The 15968-nt window shown below is 43.5% G+C and overlaps 1 protein-coding gene across 4 annotated transcripts in view; it reads right to left on the bottom strand.

Annotated features, from left to right (window-relative positions):
• Positions 1 to 324: 324 nt before the first annotated feature.
• LOC140685338 (RNA-binding motif, single-stranded-interacting protein 2) overlaps positions 325 to 15968 on the bottom strand; it is a 47596-nt gene continuing 31952 nt past the window's right edge. For 3 of the 4 annotated variants that reach the window (XM_072972472.1, XM_072972471.1, XM_072972474.1), the window contains 10 exons: positions 15457 to 15614; positions 11927 to 12006; positions 11688 to 11797; positions 11313 to 11359; positions 11044 to 11137; positions 7415 to 7492; positions 6966 to 7076; positions 6269 to 6349; positions 5789 to 5874; positions 325 to 5680 (listed from right to left, as the gene is read on the bottom strand). In XM_072972472.1, coding sequence (XP_072828573.1) covers positions 5794 to 5874; positions 6269 to 6349; positions 6966 to 7076; positions 7415 to 7492; positions 11044 to 11137; positions 11313 to 11359; positions 11688 to 11797; positions 11927 to 12006; positions 15457 to 15614 — 840 coding nt within the window. In that variant the 3' untranslated portion in view covers positions 325 to 5680; positions 5789 to 5793. The remainder of the gene's footprint in view (positions 5681 to 5788; positions 5875 to 6268; positions 6350 to 6965; positions 7077 to 7414; positions 7493 to 11043; positions 11138 to 11312; positions 11360 to 11687; positions 11798 to 11926; positions 12007 to 15456; positions 15615 to 15968) is intronic. The other variant, XM_072972473.1, reaches the window with a different exon arrangement.

The raw sequence follows: 15968 nt of genomic DNA, 5'->3' as shown, positions 1-15968 counted from the left end.
TGTATTTATCTTCAGCTTATGTTCTCATACTTACCTAAAGGGGAAGACGGGGCGCAGGGTGAGTATGCCTGACCTGATGTAGGAGTCAGCAGGCAGGCGAGCTGTTATGCCCCTACAACTCCCAGCTTGGCCCTTCCTGTGCAAGAGGCACCAAAGGCAGAATTCCTGCTTCTGTGGATGGAGCAGGTGCTCCTGACCGAGGTGCTAGAACAAAGGAGCCAAGTGTGCCTGGTTCCTCCCCTGCCCCCTGTGTTCCCATTATAGTGAGTGTATGTGCCCATCACCACCTTCCCAGCTTCCCCCAATGGATAAGACACCAGGAGGTAGAATTTTGTGTTTTATTTCAAAACAAAAGTTGAAATAAGACAAAATAAAGCTTTACCAAATTGTAGAGAAGGAACATGAGAATACCAAGGGTCAGAAAAAGAAGAATGGGTGGCACTGGCACAGACATGGCCAGAGTATGCTACTACAGAAACCTCTGGATGAAGAGAAATGTACAAAACGTGTTTGAGTATAAATTAAGCTTATTTCCTGTCTAAAGTGGTAAGTGCATGCAAGAGAGCACTAACCACCCAAAAAAAGATGTGTTGGAGGATGTGGACACCAATAATGGGGCAAGAACTTTCTTTACTCAGGGTGGGAAAGCTTATCACCCTCCAGGCTGGAAATTCTGCTTTGGTGAACCCTCTAAACTAACTGGAATAAGGTGGAGAAGGAACATCTCTGTTTCCAGCCCTGTACAAACCCCGAACTCCCGCTGGGCGCATGCTTGCCTGCTCAGCCGCAGGGCAGCCACGGCCAGCTCTCGTCCTCAGGTTCTGAGCTCTGCCCTGGTGCTGGTTGTCCTGGGGTGGCTCCCAAGCATTCGTTAGTATTCTAAGCAGTCATGACCTAGCCTGCCTCCTGGCCTGTCACAGCAAGACTTAACTGAAGAGTTCACACTATTCTAGTGATTATGAGGTAAAAAAAAATCTCAAGACATTCAGAAACAAATAACCAAGAGTTTTGTATTTAATCATGAGCCCCTTTCTAGTTCCCAGCTTCTTAGACCTCATGCCGGGAAGGAAGGAAAGACGTAAACCAGGTGCTTGTGCCCTTGCTGAACTGGGAAACTGAGGTAGATATGTAACAAGGACAAGGAAGTTCTGGGATACGCCTGGAGAACGACGGCTTATTCAAAACAAGCGGATATGCCGGGGAGAAGGAGCCGCCGTAAGCGGGAGGGGGACCTAGCCTTCTCAAGACTGCAGCCGCAGGGACCACCCCCAGGGAGGCGGCCGGTGAAGAGAATTCAGCAAAGATGACTAGGGTGACAGAGCTCACTGGCCAGTCTCGGCTGCTGAAGGAGGACCCTCCTACAAAAGGAAGGGGTGAAAGCTGAGTAAACATGATCTAAAATGCAGGTAGCACAGAGATGGAGTAGTTGGTTTAAGAGGGAATCAGGAAGAATCAGTCTGATAAGGCACAAGATTTCAGATCTAGCCCTTACAGATGAGCTTCCACAATGCCCACCCTTCTCTGAAGCTGGTCTAGTAGCGCCTGGGGACAAGTTCAGACCTGATCACCCACCCAAGTTTATTGCCCTTGGCCAGGAAAGTCAGGAGAGCGCCTCGTGTGCAATGCTGCTGCTCTCCCAGGAGGTGGGGCACGTGCACAAGAGAGCAGCAATGATTCTTTTTCCTAGAAGAATGGATTCTACTGTTGGGATTCCTGCAACATTCCATTGCAGCAAGGCCTCTCAGTGTCTTTGTGGAGCAACGTAACAACCCACATGTAGGGCCCCAAAGGTTTGACACTGAAGCAGCAGAGAATGAGCACTGCAGGCACCCAGGGGCTGAATGAGCTCACGGATCAGTAAGTTAGGAAAGGAAGAGGAACGGAACTGGGCTGAGGTGGCCCGACCCAGGCATGGTTGGTGGAGCAGCAAAGTCGAGTCCTTACTCAAGCGCAAGCGATGCCCCCTACCACTCCCGTCTCTACTGACAAGGGCTATTTATTACCTCAGAGCCACCAGGCTTCCTAGTCTGGGCAGCTTTTCAAATTCTTTGGTTAAAAACACTCTTTAAAAATAAAACCTCTCCCCATCTTCATTCCCACATCTTCCCTAACCTTGACCCACACCCTCCAAAAAACTAATCAGCCTCGGGCTGAGTATCATCTCAGAGTGAGACAGGAGCAGTTAACACCACCGGCATGAGATGGGACGGGCAGGCTCTGAGCTGGTAAAGGCTTATCTCACCTGAGAAAGGGATTCTGGTATGTTCTAGTTGACTGGAAACAGAAAAATACAAAGTACTCAAATATTTTAAGAACGCATGAGCATCTGTAACGAGTGGGAGTGAAATGTGAAGTGCGGAGACAGTACGACCTGGGCTCCGTGAAGACAGGACTCAGAAAGCACGAGGTATAGTGTTCAAAGAGGCCAGCCCTTAAAGGCGGTGGGAAGGGATGAACCGGGAATTGGAAAATTGCACCTCCTGGGGAGTGATGGAAGTGTTAGCTATCTTGATCGTGGTAGTGGTTTCATTGGTAAATCAAAATTCATCAAACTGTTCATTTGAAATATGTATAGCTTATGGTGCAGGAACCATACCACAATAAAGGTGTTTAAAAATATAAATTAAAAAATTAAAAGCCCAGCCCTAGGCCGTGAGCTTGAGAGCTCCCCCTACAGTTCCCCTGCCACCACTGTCACCAAACTGTCCCTCACTCCTCTCCCCTTTCTCCAACCACTCACCCATGCTATGAACTGTCAGAAATGAACAGTTAGGGGAAAAATATCATGAGTGTAACCCAAGAGCACCATAAAAAAAATCCCACAGTGCCGTTAGCTACTACAGAAACAACGTCAGGCTCTCCATCACTCGCCCTGCCCCAACCTGCCCAAAACAGAAGCACTAGCAGAATCTATTAAGTGGATTCACACAGGAGAACCCACAAAAGGGAACTACAGAATTTTAAAACAAAACAAAGCAAAATCACAGCCATTTAGACATTTAAATACAAAGAAAGTAGACAGAACCAGGAGTTCTGGGAGGCAGAGGAGGGGCGGCAGTGAAATCAACAGCTTATACATGTGAAAGGCCCTCATTTCACTAAACTAGCAAAACCAGGCTCTCCCAAATTACTGTTAATTAAATGAACAGGATTCTTGATTTTTCTCTTTTTCTTTGAGGCCACTGACAAGAAATCTATGGTGTGCTGTCTTTGACTAAGGGCTAGAGACTCAGCAACAAGAACTACGTGCCCAGCCAAATCCGTCCAGAGGATTACTGGGCTAGGGCTGTTTTCCATTAGATAAACCCTTCCTGAGGCCGGAAGCACCCATGAGAAAACCAATAGTGGCACTTCTGTCCGTTGCACTTTGTATCCCATGCACTTCCCCCCACTCCCTTACCTCCAGGGATACACAAAAGGACATTCTAGGGGTCGGAAGCGCTGGCACTCTCACCCCTGGGGTGGGTGGAGGGGAGGGGAAGCTGGGCCCAAGCTCTCTGCACAACAACTGACACTGCAGCTTCGTGCCCCTCAGTACCATCTCATTCCTCCCCCAGAGTCAGCTTAATGAACACCTGTTTCTCCATTCGCCATCACTGGGCTTTCTGACTGACCGGAGAAAAGGCACCGACCTTGAAGTGAGCAGGACTCTCCTTTCAGTGCAGAAGGGAGTGATTGGAAAGAGACAGGTGCAGGATCTTACTTCCTAGAAGGTGGACAAAGGCATCCTCCTGTCTGTCTCCATGTGCACAGATGCAGGGCTTGCAGAAGGAGATGGAGTTGAAGAGCAAAATATAGCCCTTTTTGAAGGACTCCTGACCTTGTAATAGTGATATGGGATTTGCTGCCCTTTTCTGTTCTAGCTCCCTGTTGTCCTTCTACAAGAAGGAAAATTATTTTTGATATCCTAGTTCCCCGGAAAAGGGACCCAAAGACACCAGGGCCGGGCAGGTTGCTCTGGACAGTTCCGGCCAGCTTTGTCCTTTCCCAGCTACACAGCACACACACAGAACAGTCCCCACCTGTGTGCTTATGGCATGTGCACGGTGGCATAAGCCTTTCAAGGACAACTTTGCTGTATGCAGAGATGCCAAAGATCAAAGGCTGGGGACAATTCAAGGGCCTCAGTTCTGTCCCTCTCAACTAGCTGGATGAGCATCAAAAGGCACTGTGTGTCAGGGCTGGGGTGGGAACTTACCAAGTCCTCTGGTACAGGAGGCAGGGACAATATCGTCTACATCAGAGTTTCTCAGCCTTGGCACCAGCTGACATCTCAAGCCAGATCATTCTTTGTTGGGGCAGCTGGGGCTGTAATGTGCCCTGGAGGGTGCTCAGGAGCGTCCGTGGTCTCTCGCCACAAGATGCCAGTAGCACACAGTCCCCACTCCCAGGCATGACAATCAAAAAAGTCTCCAGAGACTGCTAAATGGCTTCTAGGGGACAAAACCGACTCCTTGAGAACCACTGATCTTGAGGTGAAGCAGCTGATCATCGACGGTGGAGAAGGAACCTGCATGGATTCAGCAAGGTCACAAATGCGAGGGCTCTGAGCACAGGATGTGCAATAGGGAAGAGAGAGGCCCTGAGACCCAGGGCAGAAAAGAAGATGCTCCAGGAAGCAGAAAAGCAGATATTCCAAAAAAGCTGTTCCCAGAGAACACACTCCCTCAGAAGGTGTTGGCCTCGGCAGTGAGAAGAATTAGTAAGAAGTCAGTAGGTCCATCCCTCTGGAACTTGCCAGGGAAAACCTAGTCTTTATCCAAATTTAGATCAAGGATGACTTCCAACGGCTGTGGAACTGTCTCCACAGTGAGCCTAGCTCGCACTTCTGCTTCCTGAAGGCAAAGTCTAGTCTTTCCTCTCAGGATGTGGCAGGGCAGAGGGAGGAAAAGCCACTTCCACTGCCTGCTTAGTGATCCACCTTGTTCCTTGCCTAGCCCCCTGCCCCCAAATCCCATATGAAATTTCATTCAAAAGGGAAATTTAAACAAACAAAATTAAAAACTGTAAAGAGGCAAAGTAGGCAGGCTCTGTTACATGGAAAAGAGAAAAAAAACAATTCAGATGAGAGAAAGAAGGCATAAAATGTGTGTGAAGGAGAGATGGGATGTGTAATCTAAGAGCTTTATAAAACAAAACTTTAAGTCTGCATATTTTCTTACACACACACCCAAAATAGTCCATAACTAAACTCGGTAAGAAGGGCCCACAGTAAGACTCCTTCATCAATGTTCTAGCACCACACCTTTCTTTTTCCTTTTAAGAAAAGAATTTTTTTTAAAAAGCCTTCCCAAGTAAGTCCAACACATCAAAATTGTTTTTCATAAAGATGAGAAGAAGCTCCAGGCACCATGTCTCTTTGGAGTAGGGAAAGAGAATACTGCAGTTTAAAACAAAACATAAAACTTTCTTCACAAAAGAGAAAAAGTTTTTGATCTCCTTGACTGTTGCACACACAAAAAGTGACCTTTCTCCCAGTCTCCGTCAGGACAGGAGGAAGAGCAGAGGGTAGAAGTGCAGAGATTTCTTTCTCCAGGCCCAGGCCTGCGACAAATGACGGCCGAACGTTAGTCTTCAGCAGGGCCCACACGGGGCTGCAATCCTGGGTAGCCCTCTGCCGTCCTGAGAATCTGCATCTCCAAGAATTCCCTTGTAATCAACAAAGACAGGGAGGGAAATCCTAAAGGAGGCGTGAGCCAGAGAGGGTAGAGAGGGGGAGCAACAAGCATGAGCGCCTTCCTGATTTCAGGCTGCTCCGCCCACCCTGCCCTCGGCATGAGGTTCTTACCGCTGTTACTTGTTGAACTGGAAAGAATAGACCCCGTGGTCTGAGGAGGCTTCCACCGTCACCTGATTTTGCTGGCCGCCGCTCTCCTGTACCACAGCCAGGGCGAAGAGAGTCACCCTGTGCATCCTTTCCTCACCTCCCCCTGAAGCAGCCTAGCTAAAGCCCGGACTAGAGTGCCCTCCCCGACCCACCCACTCCCGCCCACCTGTGAGTGCACACAGATGCACGTGTATCCACACACACAGCATCACTTCCCCAATATTTAGACACACCAGTCAATACAAGCCAGCATCCTGGCCAAATGAGAGGAAGGGCCTCATTCAAAGACACAGACAGTCTTTCCTTCCTACATTCTTCACATACCTACCAGCTATTTGTGAACACAGAATCAGCAACCTTGTGAAAGGAAGATCTTGATCAGGGGCAAGTCTGCCTGTTCGCTTTCCTATCCTCGATCCAAAGAGACTAGAAAGCTCTTACCTCAACTGAAACACTGGAAGAAGGCACAGGGGTGTACTGGGAGATGTACGCTCCTTGCATCGCCGCGGCTGCTGGCATGTACTAGAATGAGAAAGATCAGCAGGCGTAGTGGTGATTCTCGGCTACACTTAAAGCGCCTGGGGAGCTTTAAAAACGACAAATGCCTGTGTTCCATCCCCAGATATTCTAATTTAATTAGAAGTGCTTTTTAAAAGCACTTCAGGTGATTCTAAAGTACACTGGCTTAGAGAGACTTCCACCTGTAAGACTACCTTTCGTCTTCTTTCCAGTTCCTGCTTTTTCTCAATGCACTGCCTTCTCTGCTTCAAGCCCCCCGTACACATCAGAATGCACCCCACCCACAAGAGCCCTAACAAGCTTCACCCACTCTTCTTGTTGCTATTTGATAAGGACTTGTAAGAAACGTGTATGAACTCCTAGACAAGCTAGTATGTAGACAAACATTATGCATGTAGTTTCATGAGGAAGAATCAGTTAAAAGGAACGAGCTGGAGAGCAGAATGGCTGCACTCCTGGCTCATGGATTATTACCTTTTCAGTTTCTCTCCTGTCCTGAGTGTGCCCTCAATGACACTGAAGTGAGTCCCACCCTTATTCAAGAGTATTTATACCAAAGAGTATTACATAGCTATTTCTTGCTTGGTGGGAGCTTATAACCAGAAACATCCCGCTTTACCGCGCCCGTGCTGCTGAGGGAGAGGTGGCCCAGCTGCTGGGTGAGAGGCCCCATCATGGAGGCAGGCTGGAGAGGAATTGGATGGTCCATTCCCGGTGTCAGAACTGAACCCTAGAAGCAGCAGCAAAGGACAAGGTTGGGTGGCAGCATCCTGTAAGGCTGCCTGAAGCAGTGGTTCATGGCTACCAGAACCATTGACAACAGACATTCAAATATCCTGGGAAACAACAGGCAAGCGACAACCCAGCTATGCAACAGGAACAGGCACTCTGCCCATCCGTCTGGAGGAATCCTTGTCTAATAGCAAACTCACAGAATTTCAGGCCATACACCTGGGCTATACAAGAGACTGAGCCAGAACTCACACCCGCATCTCCTGTCATCAAACCCCACTGTTTCTCTTTACATCAAACCGCCTCTTTGGCTTTTGCCCACTTCTGAACACTCACTGAAGGCTGCATGAGGTATGACTGGTGATGCATCCAAGACGGGTTAGGTACTTGTAGAGGAGATGTCTGAGTTACTCTCTAATGCAAGCAAAAATAAACAAAAATGTTAATTGCCTAGAAACTACTGTTTCACCCAATGATCTGATAATGCTCACCAAACCCAAAAGAAGTTGGAGTGCCCCCTCAGAAAACAGAAATATTAAGAATAAACTGTTTTAAAATATTAGCAACTCTCATACCTCAAATAACTCAATTTAAAAGTGGGTGAGAATTTGAATAATTTCTCTAAGAAGATACACAAACGGCCAATAAGCAAGAAGAGGCTCAACATTATCAGTCAACAGGGAAATGCGAATCAAAACCACAATGAGATACCACTTCATACCCACTAGGATGGCTGTAACTAAAAAGGAGTAGAATAACAAACATTCTACACTGTGAGTGGGAACGTAAAATGGTGCAGAGGCTTTGGAAAAGTGTGGCAGTTCCTCAGAAAGTTAAACACAGGGTCACTATGGAAGCCAGCAATTCCACCTCTAGGTATATACGCTAGAGAAATGGAAACATATGTCCTCACAAAAACTGTGCACAAATGTTGATAGTAGCATTGTTCATAATAGCCAAAAGGTGGGAACAACTCAAATGGCCATCAACAGATAAATGGAGAATAAAATGTGATATACTCATACAATGGAATATGACTTCATCATAAAAAATAATGAAGTACTGATACACGCTACAACATGGATAAACTTTAAAAATATGCTAAGTGAAAGAAGTCAGATACAAAAGACATATATTGTGTGCTTCCATTTATATGAAATGTCCAGAACAGGTAAACCTATAGACAGAGAAAGTGTACTTTCTATGCGGGTGATAAGGGAGAATGGGGCATGACTTCTAATGAGCAGAGTTTCCTTCTGAAGTGATGAAAACGTTCTGGAAGTAGATGTTGGCGACAGTTGCATAACTATAAATATGCTAAAAACTACTGACTTGTCCACTTTAAGAGGGTAAATTTTATGGTATATAAATTATATCTCAATTTTTAAATGAATAAAAAAAAGCAACAAAAAGCTAGAAATGCATCTCGATAAACAGGTAGGGTTTATTCCATAAACGTAAGGACTCAAGATCAGAAACTCTATAAACATAAGTCAAAATTGAAGGAAAAGCTATAGTGTAATACGAGATGCTGAAAAGACATTTTATAAAATTCTCAGCAGCCGTTTATTTTTTTAAAAATCACAAAAGTAAAATAGGGGACTATAAACTACTTACATATATTAAAGGCTATTACCAAAAATTAGCTGCTAACATTAACTCAAACAGAGAAATATTAAAACCATTGCAATTACGTAATTCTCAGTGTATCAATCAGCATCTAGAAATGTTTATAAAAATCACAGAACACTTAGGAAGACATTTAACAAAAAAAGCATAAGACCTACATAAGCAAAACTAAAATCTTATTGAAGAACATAAAAGTTTGAAAACATGAAAAGAAATGTATTTTGGGTGAAAAGACTTAGTATTTTTTAAAAAGCCAATTCTCTTAAACTAATAAACAGGTTTAATGTAATTCCAATTAAAATCCTCCCTCACAGATTTTTAAAAGTTAGATAAAACAATCATAAACTTTATACAGAAGAATAAATGCCAAAAAATAGCAAAGTATAAAAAAGAAAGAGTGGATAAGCGGGTTCTGTCTTACCAGATCCTAGAACATATTATGAAAGCCCCTGTAATCAAACCAATATGCCGAAATAGGAACAGATACAATTATCACTGGAGGAGAATAAAAGATACAGAAATAAATTCTAGTATGTATTATATAACAAAGGTGGCATTTCAATTCAGTGGGAAAATGATGGGTCACTTAATAATCTGGTACTAGGACAACTGGTGAGCATTTTGATGGAGATGCAATAGGACTCCTATCTTATGTCACACACAAAAACAAATTCCTGGTGATCACACATTTAAAGATATAACACTGAAATAAATCTTGGAGACCATATGTACAATATAGGGACTGGGAAGACCTTTTAAATTAAGACAAGAAATTCCAAAGCTGTAAGTGAAAAAGCAGACATTTGACTATATTCAAATTTTAAACTTTTCCATGGCAAAAATTAGTAATTCCCAAAGTATGGTCCCTGGACCAGCAGCAGAAGCAGCATCGCATCTGGGAATGTCAGAAATACAGATTTTTCACCCTAGATTTACTGAATCAAATTCTTGGCGTGGTACCCTACAAAGTATAGGTTTAATATGCTTTTCAAGTGATTCTCATGCACACCTGAAGTCTCCGGACCACAGTCAATGGAAAAAAGTTAAATATGGGAAAAAATGCTTGTTACAAAGGTAACATTCAGAGGATTAATACTTATAATATTGATAGTTTTTATACATTGATGGGAAAAGAACAAATAACCAAACAGAAAAATGGGCCAACAGTATGAAAAGCAATCAGAGAAGAGCAAATCAAAATTTGATAACAACAACAAAAAAGCTTAAACTCAGCTACAGTCAGGGAAGTGCAAATTAAAGTAACAATGTACTTTACATCCATCAAGATAGGAAAGGGGGGGAGGGTATAGCTCAAGTGGTAGAGCGCTTGCTTAGCATGCATGAGGTCCTGGGTTCAAGCCCCAGTACCTCCTCTAAAAATAAATAAATCTAGTTACCTTCCCCCCACCAAAATAAAAAAAAAAAAAATAGGAAAAATTTTAAAAGAGCAATGTCACCTCTGGCTGGAGAGACCTGGGTACTGTCAGACGTTGCTAATGGAAATGTGGATTGAAACAGCCTTTGTGGAAAGCAATCTGGCAACATCTATAAAACTGAAAGTCTGTGTGTGATTCAACCTAGTAACCCCACCTCTCAGATTCTAGCCCCCAGAAACAAAAGCACTCATATGTAAGGATATAGGCAAAAGAATGTTTACTACAGCATTATTTTACCAGAAAAAAAGACTGAAATCCAAATGAATGCCCTTCACGGGGTATAGCTAAAGAATTCTGGTATATATGCAGCACAAAATATAACATGATTATTAAAAAAAGAAATAATTAGAACAGAGGGTCTGAACATTAGCTGCATGAGAACTACCTGGAGGGCTTGTTAAAACTCAGACTGCTGGGACCTGTCCCCAGAGTTCCTAATTCAGTAGGTCTGGGGTGTGGTCCGAGAATTTGTGTTTCTAAAAATTCCCAGGTGGCGCTGATACTGCTGGTCCAGGGACCACACTTTGAGAATTGTTAATTTGAGCTACTGTTAAGTGAGAAGAGTGAAACGTAAAAAAAACATATTTAACATGGTCGAATTTTTGTGACACTAACAATGACTTCCAAAACCCTATACATCTGTGTACATGTCCATGATGAGAAATATGGAGACTAGTGGAAATTAACATGGGTGCATTTATGGAAGCAGGGGACAGAGTGAAAGGCTGCTTCTGCATATATTCTACATATATGTAATATGATGACATGCTACGTGCTTATGTAAAATTATTTGTGTATAATATGCATAAAGGGAAAAAAATCGTTTCCAGCCCTATACTCCTTCACCTAACACGCAATGATAGGGAAAACCCCCATAACCTCTTCTGGGCATGAACATACCTGATATGAAGACGCAGGAGATGCAAGATATGGGGGCAGTGCAGACTGAGCAAGCATCCTGTTGGGGGTGATGTTGTAAGGAGCAGGGTAGAACCTGTAGGAAGGGACCTCATCAGTGAAGAGTCACAGGGAACTACAAGGCCAGGCCCCACTGACAGACACAGCCACTTCCCACTAACTGCCGTTTGAAAATTAAGACGAAGCATCCGAGTGCCTGGACACAGGCTGTTGTCATTTTCAGGTGGCCTCTTTATATAAAACACCCTTACCCATTCTGAAGAGCTGTGGTGGGGTCATAGGTCAAGGCCATACCGCCCTACAAGAAAGAGCACAGCAGCATATTGTGAGCCCTTAGGTGAGAACAGGAGCAAGCCCAGAACATCAAGGCTGGGGAGGTATTTGGTTCAACTGATTAAGGTGAGGTCTGGACAAGTCGCACTACAGCTGTTCAAGTTTTTCTGGTTGTTCAGGCTGCAAAATCCCACTCAAGACACACACTGAAGAGCACGCTAAGCAGCCAGCATCTCTCGGTTACACACTGCAGCTCTCAAGCTGCCACCTAAGCTCACAGACATCACGCCATGGTAACTTCCACTCCACTTCAATGTCCTTAGTATTCCTTTCCCTCCCAGAGGGCCTCTTACCATGTCTCCATTCCTTGGCCAGGCCCGTCCATTTTGCACAAATTTTCCTTGATTCTGTCGTTTCTTTGGACCACCATCAGCAAATTTGCAAAGCAAGGGATCAGATGGGGCTGCCAAGAGAGAAAGCGGACAGGCAGCTGAGCCCCACCTCAGTTCACTCACTCACGCAAAAATCCTCCGGAAGCTCCTCAGGAAGCAATAACCTGTGGCCCTCTCAGCCTGATTCCCAAAGGCCTCACCTGGGACTCCAGGGGGTGTCTTAATATATTTTCCATTAAAGTGGGTGATGATGGCTTCACACTTCTCTGTGGACTCCATCCTGAGGAGCACAAGAGGGGTTAGGCTCTAGCTTCTGCAGGATCTGTACTCTCCCTACATTCAAAGAGAAAGCTCTAAGTTCCCAGCCCCACAAATGCTCCAAATGTTGTCACTATAGAAACAAAGAGTTTCCTCCACACAGATTCAAGGTATCTTGAAGAGGGAACCCCAGCTTCTAACGAAGCCTGTAAGGTTTTTTTCCAACTGGCGCTTGTAGGGGTCCTGAAAGGAATAACAGAGGTCTTCAAGCCACGCCTGTTCCAAAGAAGATCCTGCGGGATGGGCTTAGTACTGTTTCTGGGTCCATAAATAAGAATACAATAAATAGTGGCCGTTCCCATTGTTTTTTTTACTACAGAATTCCTAACAGAAATTGCTCATTCACTCTGATAAAACTGCACAAGCTAAGAATTTGCCAATATTTTATTTTTTGCTTCTGGTTATAATTATCAAGGTCTAATTAGCTACTGGCAACATCATTAAGATTTCGTGAGTCTGTAGGAGGAAAGAGTATTAAGACAGGGTTTATGGTCCATCGTGATAGGAAAAAAAAATGTTGGGAACTACTGAGTTCAAGTGTCTTTTTTGGGGAAAGAGGACTGAGTAAGTAATCAGAAAATCTGGATTCCAGTGTCAGCTAACCACCCAAAGGCATTGTGAGTCAGAACATCCTCGAGAACCCCTAGGACTCACTCATTTCCACTCCAAACATCCATCTACCTTACTACTATCTATGCAGATCAAATGAGATCATGTATATAAAAGTGTTCTAAAAACCATGAGGGTCTATCTAATGCAGGGTACAGTATCTTCCCTTCTTTCCATATTTAAAGTAAGTCTCAGTATATTTTCTATGCCAGTAACTACTAAAAATATGAAGCATTCCTACGAAGGCAGTTACCCAAAAAACATAACCTCAGATGGAACCTTTTAAAGAAAAACATGTTAGATGTCCTAGAGCAAGTAGCCTTCAGTTGGGTTACTCCTACTCCTTAGTCTTTCAAAAGGGTGAGCAGGCAAGGAAAGGTTTTAAGAAAATCACTTTCGGAACCTCAACTTCCTCATAAACTCTCTCTTATAACTGATCTGCCCGAGGGAGAGCTCAGATCACTCGTGATCAGGGTTAAAGTTCCCTTTCACAACCTCTCTGCTCAATCTGCTTCACACTTGTCCCAAAGCTCAACACACGGCACTAATGACTGAGGTACAAATCTTTCTGTAAGTCAGATGTTTCAATTTTCCCTTCCGACAAAGCTAGAGGACTCAACAAGTTGTTAACTGGCACACAACAAAAGTCAATTCTGATGCTTTATCACCCTGGTTCTTGGCATATAATTCAGAAGGGATTCAAAGAATTTCTATTTTAGCAAAATTCTTTCCATCTCCATTTACTTATTTATGTGAACAAGGTTTCTCAGCATGAAAGCAAAACAGAAGAACAGAACCGATATTAAACCCCATCTTGTTACAGTAGTAAACAATATTCACTGATGGCTATATGACCTAATTATAAAAATCAAAAAGGAGCATTTCCAATAAAATTTACCTAATATAAAATAAATTCGTATCAAGATTTTAACATATTTATGTTCTTTGGGGTAACTGTGAACCAATTATAAAGATAATTTTCTTATGGATTAATGCATACAGACTCAGGGCCACAGAATAAAATTTAATTTATATACATATGTTTGTTGCAGAGAAGCATAACAGAATGGTCCATAGAAATGCTTTCAACTATAAAAAACATTTTACACTCTAACACAATTCTGTAGAGAAATGAAATGGAAATACAAGATCAAGAAGAAAAAAAGATGATGCTGTAAGAATGATGTAAGAGTTATGAGTACTAGAAAAGAAACATGTAAAAGATTTCATAGTTTTTCAAGCCTACAAAGCCATGTTCCCAAACTGGACTTTGAGGTGCCCTGGGCCACTGCAAGGAGCTCAGAGAGGCTCAGCAAGGGATATTTTAACTTTCTGAGGAAAACACAGCAAAAGCTATTGGATCTCTACTATAAGGACTACTACCTCTAAATAGTTCATCATTTCAACATTAGATTACCCTACACTCTTTCAGATAATGTGTTTTTGCAAAGCTGGTTTTTCAACAGTTGCTATGACAAAAGCAAGTACCACAAGAAAACCAATGTAAACCAACGTACAACAGGAAAAGGGTGTAAGTGTCCCGTCTGATTCTAAATGTTTGAGAAGCTGTGCAGTGTCCAACAGGCGCACATCGCACTAGTAAGTAGAGCTATTTAATCATGAAATAAAAAATACTTTCTTCTTCAATGTATTTTTCAAATAGCTACAAAACTGTTAGGGTAATAAACACTTTTTGAGTTGTTTAGACCATTTAATTACTTAATAAATTGAACTGTGAAGTATTTCTTTTGGTCTAGGGCCAAAAAAAATTATTAGGACAACTAAGGTACCATTAGCTGGAACATCTGCTTTAAGAGAGTACAGGAGCAAAACAAGTTTTGATGAACACAAGCCTAGAAACCTTTTCCCTTTGGTTATACTTGGGGTTGCCAGCAGGTGGTGCTACCAAGATTGAGTTGGCAAGGGAAGAGGACCTACCCCTGGCTCCCAAGGTCTGAAAGACTCCAGAGTAAGGGTGTATTCTCGGACCAGACAATATATTACAAAGCAAAAAGGGAACTTCAGATCACTTGGTCTAGTAGTTTTTAAACTTTTTAGAAAAGTGACAGAATCTCCTTTTAAGCAAATCTTAAAATAAATAAAAGCAGAACCACTCCCTAAGTGGGCTACGACAGTGACACCAAAGCTCAGAAGACGGCATCCTGGAAAACTGCAGCTCTAGGAACACCTTAAGAAAATCACTCATCTAAGTTAATCTCCACTTCACAGAGTAAGTAACCAAGGCTCACAAAGGTCCAAGGTCACACAGGCAGTTAGTGGCAGAGTTGGTTCTAAAATCTAAGTCTCTCAACAGATCTTAAAAAGGCACCAAATCTTCTACTCCATCCTACTGATCTTGAAGCCAGAACGATAAGGACTCTGCTCTACCACCCTCTCCAAGAGACCCTGGGCAAATCACTTCATACGGGGACTTTGGTTTCTTTATCTATAAAATGAAGAATATTAATTTCACCAGGTTGTTATAAAGATTAAATGAGATCGTAGGATGAGAAACCACTCAGTAAACTGTAAGAAGTCACGGAATTGCTTTATTCTGGTTGGGTCTGGATCAAAGGAACAAAGGCTAGAGTAGCAGGAAGTAGTGGGAAAAAGATAAAGATTTGGGAGCAAATGGGTCTGTGAATATTGTGACCTATAATTAAATGAACTTTTGATTTTCTGTCAAGCACTTTTGGCCAATAGTTTGGTCGGGGTGGGGTAGGGGGTGGGCACAGGCTTTTGGTGACCTGCTAAGTGACATTCTTTATTTACCTCAACATTTCCTATTCTTGGCATCTCTCACCTCGCAAAGCCAACGCCTCTGCTGGTCCCACTGGTGTCTCGGAGGATTCGAGTGGAGATAACCTGGCCAAAGGGCTTCAGCATCCCCTCCAGTTCTTGCTCATCCATTGACAGTGGGAGGTTTGATATGTATAAATTTGTGGGGTCCTGCTCTTGTTGCTGTGGAAATAAAGGTGAAAACGCGAATTTCACATCTCCTATCCCTCTCCAACCCTCAGCCGACAGCTTAGAAAAGAGAGTAGGAAGGGATCCATATGAAAAAAGAGACTCTTAACTATTTGTAACACCTAGTCCCACTGCCACGGAGTTTATATTGAGTGCAGGCAAAAAAAAGAGGCAGATTTAATATTTGTAGCACTGAGCAAGCCCGTAATACAGGTCACTGATGAAGTTTTGGCTGTCTCTTTAAGAACCAGGCAGAACAGCACTCCCCTCTACCGTCCAGCAGCCCAGCAGCCCAGCAGCCCAGCAGCCTGTCCCAGAGGCCGGACTCTCTGGGACTGCCTTTGCTTC

This window comes from Vicugna pacos, chromosome 12 (assembly GCF_048564905.1).
Source record: "Vicugna pacos chromosome 12, VicPac4, whole genome shotgun sequence".
Lineage (NCBI taxonomy): Eukaryota > Metazoa > Chordata > Mammalia > Artiodactyla > Camelidae > Vicugna > Vicugna pacos.
The sequence above is the reverse complement of the archived record's forward strand: the minus strand, read 5'-3'. Positions and strand labels throughout refer to the sequence as shown.